Source organism: Ascaphus truei, chromosome 1 (assembly GCF_040206685.1).
Source record: "Ascaphus truei isolate aAscTru1 chromosome 1, aAscTru1.hap1, whole genome shotgun sequence".
Taxonomy (NCBI): domain Eukaryota; kingdom Metazoa; phylum Chordata; class Amphibia; order Anura; family Ascaphidae; genus Ascaphus; species Ascaphus truei.
The window spans coordinates 55,930,085-55,948,206 of record NC_134483.1 but is presented as its reverse complement, the minus strand read 5'-3'; the positions used below and the strand labels follow the sequence as shown (position 1 = coordinate 55,948,206).

The following is an 18,122-nucleotide window of genomic DNA, read 5'->3' as shown; positions in this document are numbered from 1 at the left end:
TATATATATATAAATATATATACATTATATATATATATATATATAAATATATATATATATATATATATATATATATATATGTAGCAGGCATTCCCCCACCCTTTGGGAGATTTCACTGTTACCTGTGTACTCTCGCTGTGCTGTACCTGTGAGGCTTACAGGATTGCTGAGAGTCCGCCAATGATGGTGGGTAGTGGGGAAGACAGGACAGGCTTTCAGGAAATAGAGCTCTCATCTCTTACATGGATGCAGCGCCTCCATTCCCCACAGGCCCCATCAGTGCTAGGTGCAGTTCCTACAGTAAAAAAATCTTTCACTCCCCCTGATAAACTGCAGTCACAGGCAGGAGTATAAAAGCAGCAACTGGTCTTTATTCTTGTACATCCATACACAGCATACAACAGGAACACTCTTCTTAAGGTCAAGGTCCCTGAACTCAACCCCCAGGGCTTGAGGCCCCAAAGGTCTATCATTTGGTCCTCTACTCTCTGGTGGAGTAAGAGGTAGTGTCCCACTCCCTTGCGGGAGGGAAAGGAAGGTAGCCAGAGCTTCCAACACCCACTACATTTGGATCTGCAGTCCCTTTTGTACCCAGGTGGAAGGTCCTAGGGCTGAGCCCCTGATAGGGCAGCACACAGGCCTCAGGCCCACCCCTTCCCCCCCTCCCCCACCCAAGGGAGTTGTTTACTGCAGTGGAACCCAGATTAACCCTAACACTGCCTTCACTGGTACCAGGGCTTATGTGTTAGGCAGGGCAGATTAGTAGCCAAGAGGATACATAAATATGGAGCAGGTGCAAATTGCTCAAATTGAAACATTTGCTCTGGTGTTAAGCAGCAAATTGCTCCATGATCCCCCGGGTGGTTCCCGTGGGTGTCCAATGGTCTCCACGGGTCCCCGCTGGCCTGCGGTATCAATACTGTGGGGCCCCCGGAACCCGCAGGGACCACCTGGAGGCCCACGGACACCCGCGGGGACCCCGCAGGCCTCTGGTATCAATCCTGTGTATAAAAAAAAATCAATTATGGTTTTATGTGGGGGCACAATGGGTGGGTTGTGTATTGGTGGTTAGTACATATTGTAATGTTTATTGGGGCAGAGGGGGTGAATGAAGGGCCAAGTACCCGCTTCACTCCGGAGACTCCGGCATCAATCCGATGCAGGAAAAATACATTTTATTCTCTGTCCCCTCTCGCCGATTATTGGCAGCTTCTCACCACCTTCCTGCTGGGATGATTTTGAGATAAAATCTCTATTCTAGAGCCTCGATTAGCCTCGTTAAGCTAGATCGCGGCTACTAGAATTGCACGAGTTTGAAAACCTACCGATAAGTGGCTTATCGGCTGTGTGTGGAGTTTTTTTCTCTCTGGAAAAAAAATCGCTCAAAAGGTCTCTTACGCCGACTTATCTGGGCTTCGTGAATAGCAGTAGGCCTTTTTGGTGATAAGGCGTCATAAGTGGCTTATCGGTGCTTAGTGCATAGGACCCACAGTGTTTTTCATCAAGGGTTCCCTGGGCGTCCCTAAAAGGTTCCCTGCAATCATCTGGTCATTTTAAAATTGATTCAAAAACAGAAGAATTTGCCATGCATCTGAACATAGAGTTGCTATTAGAGATGGTTGGGGGTTCCTCAGAATTTCACTTAGGGTTCCTTAACCAAAAAAGGTTGGAAACCACTATGCTAGAAGCAGAGGTTATGCCGTGACGTTGGAGGGTGGCTGGCTCAGGGGAAATGTGAGGAGGTACCTCTGCATTAAAGGAGGTGGACGCGTGGAATAACCCACCAGCAGAGGTGGTAAAGGATAATACAGTAGGAAAAATTTAAAAATGCTGGGGCTAGACTACCCTAAATATGAAAGAAGAACAAGGATCAAATCGGGTCTGAGGATTTACTACAGAGAAATGGGCAGATGAGGTGGTCTGCCAAGTGGTTCCGATCTGTCATCATGTTCTTTGTTTTTATGATTCTCTGTTTCATATTTGAAGGCAATAACAAATAAACATGATTTGCACATAGCAGTCTTAAAACATATTTACTGCCAAGGCAGTCTTGAGGAGGTCAATAGGTTGGGATCTCCCCTTCTTTTCTTCCATAGGTCAGCAAAGTTACCCCTTACTTTAATAGTATGTGTTATTTACATGCACATGTGTGTGCATATTCATTATTTACACCGTTGAAACAAGTGTGTGGCAAGTCTTGATATCTGAAACATTACTAGTAAACATGTGCGTAGTCCCTTTCCAAAATTGTATTCTTTGTTAGGGCTGTTCTATACTGCGTGTGCGTGCTACGCCGTGAGCACACGCGGCAGTTTTAGTTGGCTGAGGTTAGTCAGCCTTTCTATAATAGTGCCGCGCGCGCACGGCAGTTAACGTGGAACCAGCCGACAGGGGAGAGGATGAAGAAAATAAAGAATTTGCGCTGCTACCGCCGCTGAAATGTGTGTGTGTGTGTGTGTGTGTGTGTGTGTGTGTGTGTGTGTGTGTGTGTGTGTGTGTGTGTGTGTGTGTGTGTGTGTGTGTGTGTGTGTGTGTGTGTGTGTGTGTATGCATGTACAATGTTAATAAACAATTTATTAAAGTATTTCTTTATTTCAAAACTTATTTAAACACACACACATACATACATACATACACACACACACATACATACATACACACACACACACACACACACACACACACACACACACACACACTACATACATACGTACATCACTCGCGCACAGCATACACGCAAAAAGCGTGCGGCACATGCACGCGCGTTCGCACAGGCATGGCCGCACACAGTATAGAACGGCCCTTAAGCAAAACCTAACAGTTCCCATTAAGCAGCAAAGTAAACAATGCATATAACATTTGAGCTAAAAAAAGTTTTGTGATGTTTGTGGAATCCACAGATTTATCTTCCATTCTTAATGAAAGTTCCATATTTTATGCTATTCATCAGGGGTTGTAGCAATACTAGTATCTCATTTACTTTCTCCACATCTAGGTACATTTGCTTTTCTTCGCCAAAGAGGATTTATCATTTGAAATACCATAACTTGTCTTTGCCTTTCACAGAAACCCACATCACACCTGTTAACACCTTCTGATCCATTTGGGAATCCCTTTGCTTAACAACATATCCACTGGATCTGTAAGTAATTCTCTATTTTAGAATTCACGATTTTCTGTTTTTTATATTATTTCTCTACGACTCATTATATGATATCGGCTTGGTGGCATGTTCATTTAAAGAAAATGGGCATATATATATGTATATATTTTATATTATTTAAAGATCACACTTCATTTGGCAAAACCTCTGGCCTAAGTATTTGCCATGTGTTGCCTCCATGTGCTACAACTGAAAATTGTTACCAAAAGTTTACAGATGATACATACTGTAATACATTATCTCTATCTCTTCTGCTTCCTCCCTCCGCCTCATGTCTGTAAGAAAATCTAAATGTGCGTTCAGCCGAAGAGATCACTTGGGGCATGAGGGGAGTATAAACAATAATGATGGGCATCAATCATGGCTGAAAAGGGCAAAAAGATTAATTGCCCCACTCCTTGCCCAGATAATTAACTTATTTTCCTTTCCACTCTATCTTCTAATGAAACATACAGTAGAACTATGTAACCTTGCAATGTAATGTTTGCGTTGCTGTTGTCTTACCTTGTGATACCTTTTGTGATACCCCACAATTGACAAGTTAATTGTTTGGAACTAATGTTAGCTGCCAGTGTCTTCACTGCCCCTTGCACAGCCAATGCAGCCTTTCAAATATTTTCACACACGGAATAAGCCTGTTTGGGTGTTTCACGTTTGACCATCAAAAACACTTATGGCAGATAAGGGAAGAGTGTTTTAGATATTATCTTGTTTGGAGTGTTTGCTGATAACATAATGCAAGCAAGGAACAGCTCTTGAAGGTGCAGTCCCATACTGGATTTCCATTCAAGTAAACGCACTTATCTATGCAACATGGCTGTTTTTTAATTGTATAGCAGTGTTTAGTTAAACAGAGATTGCCTTATCTTGTACAAATATTTACTTCTTCATGCATATAATCTCCCTCACTGGCAACGTCTTTGGTATATTAGTATACAAATATGTTATTTTAAAAGTGATATTTATAACTACTTCATCAAATTTACAACAGATACATCAAATAACTAATAATAATATCAGCAGATCATAATATATATATATATATATATATATATATATATATATATATATATATATATATAACATGACATTAACCAGGTTTTATTCCCATAAAAAGCATTTTGAAATTTGTAATGTCCTTTATTCTAAATAATATACAAATGTGCTCATATTTACCAGGCCCCTGTTAAGGTTAACGCTGGGAAATAATGCTATGTTATTTACAGTAGGTCATACTGTACCTCTATCTGGCGTTACTCCCAGCCAGACCCAGACATAGGAACGTCTCTCTACCTCTCCCTTTCCTCCTCTTTCTCAAAAGCCCAATTTCAGTGTTTGGCTGAATGTAATGTCAAGACCTAAGTCATGCTACGTTATCAGAAGCTAACATAGTATTTTCTCGGTATAATGCAATGCTATCCCTATGCTAACACGCTCAGTTATTGCTGCTGTTTTTATATGTAATTAACTTAGTGAATAGCTCATAGAAAATAACCCCCATTCCTATTTTAGGTAACATGTTATTTAATGGCTTAGAATTGCCCTTTATATCTAAATGTATTTGTGCTATGTATTCTGCAGCCTCAGGGTTATATGTAGGATATAAATGAAGCCAGATAGCTGAACTCATCCCTCTTTGAAAGCACAACAAGTCATATAGTATATTCTTAACGATATTGAGAAAGTCACAGCACAATAAAGGGTACTTGTAGATGTTGTTGAGTGAGAGAGTGCTTCTGTTGTGCGCACTGCAGCAGGATTTACACAACACACCTGAATGAGAAGTGGCCATTTTTTAAAAATAATTTGTGTACAAGAAGGGGCTGGGCTATGGCACCATTTCACCCGAGGGAGCACGCCATACTTTGCAATAATGCTAGCTACAGTATGTCTGTACAAGGCTTCTACATTCTTCACGTAAATTGTGTCCAGAATGGTGTTGTAATTAACACGTACACAACTGTGTTATTTGAATTTTTTTAAATCTAATTTCTGTCTTTTTATTACAGCTACAGACAGAGCCACAAGCAACAAATTACAGAAGATACGATTGGCAAATTTGCAAACCTCATGAGGCCAATATTCCTTCTTTCTCTCCCGTTCATGACAATAATTGACATTTTTGCACTGATTTTACGATCTTTCAGTGCTATGTTTTTCAAACACTTTTCCATATTTCATGCCCTTTTAAAAGAAGAAAAACAATGTATTTGTGTCTGGGAAGATGGCATAGCATATCTTTTGAGTTATTTGGACCGAAACAGGATAGGCCATTTACATAAATGACTATGAAGACTTTCGCTGGCTGAGGGGTTATATTTCGATAATGGCTATTACAATTCAGTGAACATACCCCTTAGGGTAATTTTCTATATACACCGTAGCAGCTGTTCGGGTCATTTTCATTGAAGTATGGGGATTTCCGCCTGAGAAACAGCTTCAATGGATTCTTCAGCAAATATAAAATCACCCCCTTAGTCCTTTAAGAGCTTAAGAGACTTGCAGAAAATTCCAATGTATTTCTACTACTTTCACCCACAAAAAAAATCAATTAAAAGCTATCTTGGAGTATATTTGTGTACATAAATAATGGTTCGTTTGACGCAAGGAAAGACCAAAAGTCATTTGACTATCGTATTGTTCTTTCATTTCAATCACTTAAAGAAAGGTGATACATTACTATAACAAAATTAAATTTTTATGTAATGAAATATATACCTCACTGTCAAATTGGGAGTAACAAGAATGAAAGAATAGCAAAAATGAACAATGACTGTTGATTGAAGAAGAGCAACAGCAAATTGCTTGCCATTGAGCCATTGTGACAGCAGCGTCTGGGGACAAATATTCCTTCCAATTGGTTTCATGTTTCAGCAATGTCACCACTAACTGCTTTGCTCAACATCCGACAGCCATTTTGGATTTTGATGAAATCTCAAGCTTCATTTTGAATTACCTCCAGAACCCACGGTATCATTTTAAAGTATTGATGCAATCCGCAACCCAAAATATCACTTTCAGCTGGGTTCCTGCTTTAACTACAACTAATAACCCACCTGACGATGCCATTCACACATATTGCTCCTCAAAAATGCCTTTGATCTATTCCATAGTGACACAAATGTGTATAATGATTACGCTTAACACATGCAACTATTTCTAGAAAATATTTTTAGTAGCCTCTTTTTTACAGTTGATCTGGTATCAACTCAGAAATAAAGCTGAAGAAGCATTTTGGTTCCCTGCATAATTATTAGTTTTGCCTCAATTATTTTCATTATGAATTTGAAATACAGTAGTAACTACCTAGAGATAAATCATAATATCTATACTTGTTAAACTGGAAACTTTTGATTTTAAAAGTGATTTGCCCAGAGTGGTAATCTGTATACCTATTCTGTTTAATGCACTTTTTAATTTGTAAAACCAATCAATGATGTTTTAATTACTTTTTCTGTTAAACTGGAACTTTAAAAAAAAAACAAAAAAAAAACCCGGGGGGTTATTCGGTGCCATTAACTATCGCACGGAAACTCCCTTTGAGTTCAATGAGAATTTCCATGTCATAGTGCCCTGATAGGCACCCTTACCGTTTAATAAATAACCCCCTTTGTACCCTTACTTTTGCAACTTCTGTCTAAAACGTATAAACACAAATCCTTTTCCTTATATGATGTATTAAAAGATAAGATTCTGTATGCTACATGGGTGGATGTGTTTTTTTAAAGTCTGATCTGTCAGGGCCCTAGCTTTGGTTCCTAATGCTCATTTTCAACTAATGAGGCTACTGTACCTGGCATAATGAATGCCAAAATGTATGTTTATGTGGCAAGGAAGTGAATTCCCTGTAGTTTCTTGTATGTAAGACACCTTCTATATTGATGTATGTGACTTTATCTAAGCAGTACTAGGATAATACAAACTTTATTGGATTATTATGAAAATGTTTTCAGCACCCTGGCCAAGATTCACTGAGCACCGGGCAAGGGTAAAAATAGTTGTTAATGCGAAATGCATATTTTTTTTTCTTTAACATTTTATCACATAAAATAACGCATATTTTTCCAATGGGAGTTTAAATTTATGCAAACATCGAAATGAACACGAAAATGAATTAGAAAGGCTAAATGACTTATTCACGTGCTATTCACTATTCACTAAACTCCGATGCCTGGAGATATCGAGCTACCGCCAAAAAATAGCACACATTTTAACCCCCTTCCCCATGCTGCTGTTAGGACTATGTTGCAGATGTACAGTAATGGCACTAAAGACAATAGTATTCACTCTAAACAGAAAAAAGCCCACTGCTCAGACAATTGTATAGATAATGCTACAGCCCCGTACATGCACCTAAGACTTGTTATATAGTATGTGCTGCTGCCCGGTGTTGCTCGTGCACGTGGCGTGCGCGTTTAGTTGCTATAGCGACAGCGGTGACGCGCGCGGTTAGGGGCGTGACTGACGTCACAGTGTTAGGCCGCACTGTGATTGGCTCGCGGCGTGGCAGCAGCGCGAAAATACAATTTTCTTGTATTTTCTCTGGTCTGCCGCACACCGCTCATGGCCGTGCGCGTGCATGTCCCAAGTATACAAACATCTGGCTGACACAGCCAATTATAATTGACGCACGCGCACACTATATTACAGCCCTAAGAGAAGGAATGAACAGACAAAGATCCCTCCCCAGAGGGGGAGGAGAGAAGTCACTTAATCTGTACACAACTACTAATGAGCTAGATATTGGGAGGGGTAAAGGGTGCGTGGAAAATAGCCCACGTATGGAAGTAAAATTGGCAGTATACAGCCGCGGCCCCTTTTAACCTCCTACATCCCCGAAAAAATTCGGGGATGTTTTCCATTTCTCACGGACTTTGCCGCGCATCAGCCGCATCCACCAGACAGCGCTAATGGCGCTTAACATTGAAAGCGCCCGCAGCGCCCAAACCGGCGGAAAACATGCCGCAACTGCCCGCGATTTAAAAAATCGCGGGGAACTGGCCACAGGAGGTTAAAGGCGGCCGCCACTGTACAATATAATAAAATATATGAGCTATTTCTCTAAGGAAAAGTCATGAGACTGATTGTATCAATGAGAAATAAAAATTAGCCTTTAATAATTAAAGCATAAAATAATTACATGAACATAAAATATACAATATATACTATACTTTCATATGACAATTAATTATCAAATTTCAAACTATGCTGGAAATAATCAGTGTTTTGATATCATGATGATACCCAGTTTGTCTTGAGAGATTTTAAACTAGTCCCATCAGAGGGGTAATACAACACTATCTGTTTTATGAGTAGTCAGTGTTTTATTATCATATAAATACATAGTGAGTATCTTCAAATGTGTTATAGAGTGAGTCACATATCTATTACGTACAGCTCAACCTCCTTATAACGCTGTGCTTGGGGTCCAAAGAATTGCATTGCGTTATAAGCGGATTGCGTTAGAAATAATGTACAATTGTATGCATTGTACAATAAAGTATTTAAGATACCAATAATCGTGTTGTAAATACAAAAATTGGGAGCCACGCTTGCATCGTGTTATAAGCGGATTCGCGTTGTAACGTATCGCGTTATAACAGGATAATACAGATAAATGTAAGGTTATGCATTTGGGATGCAAGAATAAAAAGGCGACTTACAAATTAAATGGAGATATATTGGGGGAATCCTTGATGGAGAAGGATTTAGGAGTGCTTGTAGACAGCAGGCTTAGCAATAGTGCCCAATGTCATGCAGTAGCTGCAATGGCAAACAAGATCTTATGTAGCACCAAACGGGCAATGGATTGAAGGGAAGTAAACCTAATTATGCCCCTTTATAAAGCATTAGTAAGACCACACCTTGAATATTTAGTACAATTTTGGGCGCCAATCCTAAGAAAAGACATTATTGAACTAGAGAGAGTGCAGAGAAGAGCCACCAAATTAATAAAGGGGATGGACAATCTAACTTATGAGGAGAGGCTAGCTAAATTAGATTTATTTACATTAGAAAAGGAGGCATCAAACAGGGGATATGATAACTATATACAAATATATTCGGGGACAATACAAGGAGCTTTCAAAAGAACTATTCATCCCACGGGCAGTACAAAGGACTCGGCGCCATCCCTTAAGGTTGGAGGAAAGGAAATTTCACCAGCAACAAAGGAAAGGGTTCTTTACAGTAAGGGCAGTTCAAATGTGGAATTCATTACCCATGGAGACTGTGATGGCAGTAACAATAGATTTGTTCAAAAAAAGGTTGGACATCTTTTTAGATGGGAAAGGTATACAGGGATATACCAAATAAGTATACATGCGAAGGATGTTGATCCAGGGATTAATCCGATTGCCAATTCTTGGAGTCAGGAAGGAATTTATTTTTCCCCTTATGAGATATCATTGGATGATATGACTCTGGGTTTTTTTTGTTTGCCTTCCTCTGGATCAATAAGTAAGTATAGATATAGGATAAAGTATCTGTTGTCTAAATTTAGCATAGGTTGAACTTGATGGACCTATGTCTTTTTTCAACCTCATCTACTATGTAACTATGTAAACATTGAGCTGTATTAAGTGCTAGCCATTTCATCTTACCTCCACTATTAATATACACAAACAGTAGACACATGAAAAGTTTAGGAGAATATACATTTGTTCTTCTTACCTAAATAGACTGGTGTATCAGTCTCTTTGTAAACATGTCTGTCTGTTTGACTTGATATATTGCTTAAGGGTCAAATTCCAAACCTTTGATGGTTTTGCAAGCATGTAAACATTTTGTGATATGTAGTTCAGAATATGAAAGAAATGGGTGCTCCAATAGTTCCAGAATGTGATAAAAACCATCAATTAATACAACCTATAAATAAACTCTTGCATAGAGGGAATATAATAATATATGAGTATTCAGGGAATGTTCAATGAAAAGCAATAATGCACCCTCCTGAATGTAACAAGCAAGAATGAAGATTCACCTTGCTGTAACCTCACTCACAATTTACTTGAAATAAGTTTCTCTTGATTGAATAATGAATCAAAATTCTTACCCAGAGTCCTAGAGTCTCAATAGGTGTAGTTGTGGCATGTCCAGCCGCTAGTAGATGTAATCAGATGGAAACAAAAAAAGATTTTAGCAGGAGCCAGGTTGTAAAAAATTAAAATTTATTAACAATGATCCTTATTTGAACCTTTTTACCTTGATATAAGCTATACTGTATGTCAACGCCCCACCCAAAAAATGACTCTCCCCAAATAGCTTAGACCCTACATATGAATGTATTTTACTAAGATTGTTCAATATACGCATTATAAATAATTCAGTAAACACTTCCAGGGCTGTTAAGATCTGAGTATTCAAATGGGTAACCTTTTTTAAACAAAAATACATGTATTTTATTGGAACAAGTTCCTTTAAATCTAGTAAACTACTGATCTCAAAAACATAAATTAGACCAGGGGAGAGCAAACTTTTCCAGCTGCACCCCCCTGTCTTCCCTGCCTCGTTGCTGGCGCCCCCCAGTTTGCGCACTGCTGAATTAGACTATATTCCAATGAGTAAGACTCAACAGGCCAGAATTGCAAATATGAGTCATTTGTCGAAGACCAATTGGAACAGTTTGTTGTATTTGTCTTGGCATCTTGGATGAGTATCAGAGATTCTGTTTATGTTTCAGTTAATGAATGGCAATGGACATAATAAATAGATACCATGATGAAAGCCTGTATTTTACACAGGAGCCTACAGCAGTTACCATGTCTATTTTACATTATATCCTGGGACTGACTTCCGTGTTATATATGTTAGAATGTGGCATTTATGTTTCGGGGAAGATAAGGTAAGGCAATAGTCAATGTTTTATATATGAAAAAGATTTTGATTAGGGATGGGAAGAACCAGGAGTGTGAAATCAGAACCCACCACCACCTTATATTCTAAAACCAAATACAAAACCAAAACTCTATACTGTAGGTGTTTAGAACTAAAACCATCTCTGCAGTGGAGTTGAAAATTTGAGGTATTTAACAACGTTTATTTTTAATTTAATGTTTTTCATTATTTATTTATTTTAGTTTTCGATTGTTTTTATAATTTTATACCTATTTTAAGATGGGCGAATGTGCAAATGTTTGGCCTGAGATCTGACAGACCGTTTGTTATTCAAATACCGCATGAAAGCGCATTTTTGCTTAAATCTCTATTTTGCTTTTTTTTCCATGCACCTTTTTTTAGTTTGCCGAAACTGAATTTTTAAGTTTGCTTAGTTTAATTTCTGCAACAATAAGTTCATTTTTGCTTAGTCGCATTTTTGTATAATCGAATTTATTTAAAAAAATATAGATGTGACTTTTTTTTTAAATTGGAGAAATTCACAAAAGTCAAACTTGTGACGAAATGCCATTTCGCAATGGACTCGAGCTTTGACAAAAAGTTTGCCCATCTGTAGCTTTATTAGCCTATGCTATTTTAGTTATTTCCTGAGTATATTGAGGTTTTGTTTGTCCAAACCAAAATACCAACATTTTTAGAGCCAAAACCAAAACACGAGAGAAAGTTCCCACTCTTAATTTTTATGTGGACCCCATATAGCAGGAGTGGCCATCTCCAGTCCTCTAGGGCCAACAACAGGTCACCTTTTAAGCATATCCCTGCTTATCCAAAGGTGGCTTAGTCAACGACAGCTACTGATGGAGCCACCTGTGCTGAAGCAGGCATAACCTTAAAACCCGACCTGTTTGGTGACCCTTCAGGACTGGAGTAGGCCACCTCTGTCATATTGCATAGTCAGCATTAGGTTAGTTTCTCATCTAACTCATTGGACCAAAATGAAAAAAAAAACAATGTTTTTTGTATGTTCTTTTCAAATATCAATATTTAAAAAACCATAAAAACATTTCTGAATTTACAACGGGATATGTTGTGTTATCACTAGGAATAGTATGTCTGGCTACAACTGTATGAAGAATACAAAGAGAAAACGGTGAAACTTGCACCACTGTTGCCTCTGAATATGCAATAATGGTGTAATGAGATTGAGCAGGGTGTGTCTATGAGGACCTAATACAGTACAAGTATAGGACATTTGGAGGCTAATGAAGAGACTGGCTCCAAATTAGAGAGGTCCTCTTGAAAACACACCTGAGTATTTGAACTGTATGAAGAACTCTCATATATATTTATGTAGGCAATTATTTTTTACATCTAGTCTTTTTATTCATCAGTGAATAATACAGTATGTAATCAACAAGTGAAAGTCTTTTAACGCAGGGGTGCTCAACTCCAATCCTCAAGACCCCATGTCAATGTGTTACTTTGGGGTCACAGTAATTTATCACGTCTTACTATCAAATTCTCCTGAGGCAAACTGATATAATTGCACCTTACCTATTAAAGGAATATTTTATTCGAGTTCTGTTTTTTTCATTAGCTTTGCCCCAGTTTTGCATCTGAGGAGCCTTGATGACTAGACACCAAAGTGTTACAATTAGAGCTATATACATACTTATGACTTAAACAGCACATAACAAAATATCAAGTACAGTATAAAATTACACATTACATTAGTAACATACTATATAGCAAGAACAGGTGAATACCAACAGGCCTATTCTCGTAATGGTGGCAAATGCAATAACGTAACTATACAGTCTGGAATATAGTATATCATGTATCTTTGATATTAGATTGACATTCCTATATACTGTGCAAATATTTTATTATTATTTTATATACCTAGTTTAAAATATTGCAGCATCCAGAATACGAATGATCAAATTATTACATATATTTGTTGTATGTATTTATTTACTTTTCGTTTTTTAAACGTTTATAAAGTTATTCCTCAAAATCATTAGTAACTCCTCCTAAGAAGAAATATGGTATACAAACTGTTAGGCTTATGTAGCGTGTTATACTCTCTGCCTAGTGCTAAGTAGTAATGTCTATGCTATCCCTGGGACTAGATGCTGTAATGGTGGTTGTAACCACATGGTTTGATTCAGATTATAACGTTAACAATGAATGTTGAATGTTTATGGAGTTATAAGCAAGAAGTATGGCTTACATATGGCATACAAGTACAGTCTTCACTATTTTTATCTCTACTATACATGCCTACTTGGATTTTATTAACTGAGATATACTAAAATGCATTTAAATTACTAGTTAATGAGGAAAGTGGGCATTTTGGTCATATTCACTCAGCAGTGCTATGCAAACGGTGCATGTGTTCAGCATTCTGCTTGAGCTAGATTGAATTAACTGTTTTGATATGTAAAGATCAAACCCACAAACATCTTGTAACACTCTTTGAGATGTAGAAAATATTGTACAAATTGAAACACACATATACATATACATGCTGCCAGCACCTTTCATGGACCCAGGACTAGCTGGGGCCCACATGTCGGTGGCCAACCCTCTCTTTCGCTTACACTCTCCCCTTATCTCTCCTTCCCCCATGTATTTCTTTCCCCCACTCACTGTACCCCTTTCTCTCCACTTCTTCCCCCTCTCTATCGTACTTCACCCTCTCTCTCACACTCTTTCCGCTTTCATTCTCCCTTCTCTCCATCACCCCTCTGCCCTCCTCTCTGCCCCTCTCTCTGCCCCCTCTCTCCCTCACTTCACCTCTCTCTCTCCTTCCCTCTCTCTATCACTCCTCTCCCTCCGCACTCTCCCCTCATTCCCCTCTGTTTCCCTCCCTCACCCTTTCACCGTCCCTCTCTCTCGCCACTCTCACTTCTCTCTCTCTCCACTCTCACTCAGACACACCCTTTAACTCTCCCATCTGTCTCTCTCACCCTCCTACCTTTCTCTCTACCCCTCCCTCTTTGTCTGCCCCTCACTCCCACCGTCTCTGTCACTCAATCCCCCATTATTTACTCTCCCTTCTATCTCTTCCTCCCTCTTCTCTCACTCAATCCCACCATCTCTTACTCACCCCTCTCCTCTCTCACTCACCACATCTTCTCTCAATCAATCCTCCTCCTCTCTCACTCAATCCCCCCTCCTCCTCTCACTCATTCCCCCCTCCTCCTATCACTCAATCCCCCCTCCTCCTCCTCTCACTCAATCCCCCCCTCCGCCTCCTCTCACTCAACCACCCCTCCTCCTCTCACTCAATCCCCCCATCGTCCTCCTCTCACTCAATCACCCCCCCCCCTCTTCCTCCTTTCACTCAATCCCCCCTCTAAGGGAGGTGGTCCTGTAAATATACACACACAAAGTTAGTAGAAGATGGGCATTCAGTATGGAGAATTGGGTGCACTGTAATCTAATAAACTAAGGCAGAATACTGTATAATCCAAAAATCTCATAAACCGCACTCACCAATGTTCATAAGGTTTATTGGGTTTTGATCAACATTTTCAGCTCTAGATAGAGCCTTTGTCAAGATATAATACAGCAGGTACAATAACATGATATATATACATATACATACTGTACACACACACAGTACCCCGGAAAAACTTGTTCTGAATATATTTATCTTCGTGGATACCCATTAAACTCAGAGGAAATAATGGTTACCGCTTTAGATAACGTCACGTTATTTGACCCTGGTTGCCCTCAGCCACATACATGGGACAATACCCTGGTGATATACTGGGATAGTAGTCCAGGTTTATAACATAACTGAGATTGTACCTTATGGATGTGGTATTTCCGGTGATTAACTCATTGTACACCCTGTGATTGAGTATGTGCCCGTGTATTTTTATAAATTTTTTATAGAGCTGGATTAACTCACATACTGCCTTAGGCCGAGTCCATAGAAGGACAGGCCGTGCTGAGCATTGCGGACGCTCCACGCTGAGCCCCTGCATCCTTAATGAGGATGCCTTGAGAGGGGGCTCACACGAGCGTCCGCAGGCGTGCTGACGAGTTGGAGTTTTCAGCCGAGCGCCAAGCTGTTTTTCAGCGCACTGTCGGCTGAAAACCTCCAATCACAGCACAGCGATTGACCCAGCGTCGTCACTGCCCCGCCTCCCTGGCTCGCCTGCATGGGCATGAAATCGCGCAGATTTCAGCAGGCGAGCCTCAGCGTCAGCGCGGCTCGGATCTCCTCACCCCTCTATGGCCCGGGCCTTAGGCTACTGCATTTACTGACTGCCCTCCTTACTTATCCTACCCATTGGGATTTATACCGCTCTTGCCATTCTTTAGTTCTATGTAGCTTCTACCACGTATGCATTGGCACAAAACTTTTCTGCTTGAAATTCTAGCATGTTACACTACCTTACTCTCTACCTTCCATTCAGATGAATTTACAATATTCTAGTGTTACTACAGGCCACCAACTATTTGCTTGATGGCTGCTTGCTGTTTAATTGGATTTACTAATCTGTTGCTAGACTCCAGTGATGCTGTGCCATCAGTGGGTATGAGGTTAAATGTTGTCTATTATGATCCCATTTACACACATACCAACTCTTGTTTATGTCTACAGTACATGCCATAGAGTTGGATTTATAAACTCCGTACTATTTACAGGTTACAATTTACTAATGTTCTGGAATGGGATCTGCAAAACCTTGTGTGTCTTCGGTAACTGTGTGACAATAGGTTAACTCTTGTCTACATTAAAATAACTTCCACAACCTCGGAGTGCTGACTTCCATATACAACTTTGTGACTACTATGGATTTATGCCTCTTGATCAACCCCTTTCCCCTATGCGTTGGCTCTCTGTTTTTTTAATTCAGCTAATTTGGTGCTCTCATGCTGTAGATCAAGCCAATGGTACTGCTAGTCGATATTTTATTACATAGTTGTTATGTACAGCACTTGTTAACTTCAAGAGCATTTGTGTTTGCTTAATATTATGCTTTTTTCATTCTCGTGCCTCTGTCCTGCTTTGGTGGTTTATTTGTTATTATAACCATGCCTATAGATTAGAGATCTGATGGCCCCACGGACCATGACGACATCGCCGAGGGGTGGACCTTGTTCTCTGGTGCACTCGCCTCATCAATATTCACTGCTTTCAGTGATGTCACCAAATTTTGTGCAGGACTTGATTTTTCTGGCTTTTTCCTTATTTCTCACAGATATATAGATATATTCTCAAGTTATTGTACCTGCTGTATCTTGGCAAAGGCTTCATTCGGAGCACAATCGTTAATCAAACACAAAAAAACTTATGAAAATTGGTGTGTGTCTGTCTTATGTATATATGTATATATATATTTACTAGGAGACAAGAACAGCACTCAAGGTATGATGCAAAAATTGTATTGAAACAACAAAACAGGCACAAACAAGTCCAACGTTTCGCCCCTGAGGAAGGTCCTATATAGGACCGAAACGTTGGACTTGTTTGTGCCTGTTTTGTTGTTTCAATACAATTTTTGCATCATACCTTGAGTGCTGTTCTTGTCTCCTAGTGGGACATCTGCTTCACTATATATATATATATATATATATATATATATATATATATATATATATATATATATAAAAATATAACTGTATGCTCATCTGCATGTCTTAGGCAGGTCTGCAACCCCGCCTTTCCCCACCATCACCCAGCATACAGCACTTCCACTGCAGCAAGGGATTCTGGGAAATGACATGCAAATGAGCACACAGTGTCACTTTTTGCCTCAATAACCATTTTTAACATGGTTCCCTATAGGCTTAAGCTTGCTGCATGGTCACAGCTTTGAGCACAGCCAGGGTTAAGGTGCATACCCAGAAAACCACCCACAGACAGCCGTTTCGACCTTGATGGGTCTCATCAGTGTGGGGTTGATTTTACTGGGAAAGCAAGAGAGGCTATGGGATAGGCTAAACCATAATACTGAGTTAAGTTATGGTGAGTCAAAAAAAGTGACAAAAACCCTCCACAGGAAAGCAAATATGCAAATATAACTGTATGCTCATCTGCATGTCTTAGGCAGGTCTGCAACCCCGCCTTTCCCCACCATCACCCAGAATACAGCACTTCCACTGCAGCAAGGGATTCTGGGAAATGACATGCAAATGAGCACACAGTGTCACTTTTTGCCTCAATAACCATTTTTAACATGGTTCCCTATAGGCTTAAGCTTGCTGCATGGTCACAGCTTTGAGCACAGCCAGGGTTAAGGTGCATACCCAGAAAACCACCCACAGACAGCCGTTTCGACCTTGATGGGTCTCATCAGTGTGGGGTTGATTTTACTGGGAAAGCAAGAGAGGCTATGGGATAGGCTAAACCATAATACTGAGTTAAGTTATGGTGAGTAAAAAAAAGTGACAAAAACCCTCCACAGGAAAGCAAATATGCAAATATAACTGTATGCTCATCTGCATGTCTTAGGCAGGTCTGCAACCCCGCCTTTCCCCACCATCACCCAGCATACAGCACTTCCACTGCAGCAAGGGATTCTGGGAAATGACATGCAAATGAGCACACAGTGTCACTTATTGCCTCAATAACCATTTTTAACATGGTTCCCTATAGGCTTAAGCTTGCTGCATGGTCACAGCTTTGAGCACAGCCAGGGTTAAGGTGCATACCCAGAAAACCACCCACAGACAGCCGTTTCGACCTTGATGGGTCTCATCAGTGTGGGGTTGATTTTACTGGGAAATTTGGTGGTCACATATAACCCACACCTAGGAGCCCTACGCAAGATCGCCAGGAAACTACAACCCATCCTCCAGGAAGATACAAGACTGCAACAGGTCTTCCCTGAAGCACCCTTATTATCATACAGACAACCCCATAATCTCAAGAATATTATGGTGAGGAGTAAAGTATTCAGCAGTACAACTGAATGCGGGACAAAACCATGCCAGGACCCAAGATGCAAAACCTGCGCAATGCTCTACACAGCGGACACAATACAAATACCACACAAGAATCGGGAATACAAAATCAGAGGAGGGTTCACCTGTTCCTCCAGCAATGTCGTGTACCTCATCATGTGCATGAAATGCCCAGGGGGCTGCTACTACATAGGTG

At 39.9% G+C, this 18,122-nt stretch overlaps 2 protein-coding genes across 5 annotated transcripts in view; both read left to right on the top strand.

The window, feature by feature from the left end:
* DAB2 (DAB adaptor protein 2) overlaps positions 1-6,866 on the top strand; it is a 157,850-nt gene extending 150,984 nt beyond the window's left edge. For all 4 annotated transcript variants that reach the window (XM_075588582.1, XM_075588574.1, XM_075588585.1 and 1 more), the window contains 2 exons: positions 3,067-3,142; positions 5,173-6,866. In XM_075588582.1, the coding sequence (XP_075444697.1) occupies positions 3,067-3,098 (32 nt within the window). In that variant the 3' untranslated portion in view covers positions 3,099-3,142; positions 5,173-6,866. The remainder of the gene's footprint in view (positions 1-3,066; positions 3,143-5,172) is intronic.
* A 3,997-nt stretch (positions 6,867-10,863) lies between these two features.
* C9 (complement C9) overlaps positions 10,864-18,122 on the top strand; it is a 63,135-nt gene continuing 55,876 nt past the window's right edge. Inside the window, exon 1 of the mRNA XM_075588572.1 lies at positions 10,864-11,006. Within this exon, the coding sequence (XP_075444687.1) occupies positions 10,924-11,006 (83 nt within the window). The 5' untranslated portion in view covers positions 10,864-10,923. The remainder of the gene's footprint in view (positions 11,007-18,122) is intronic.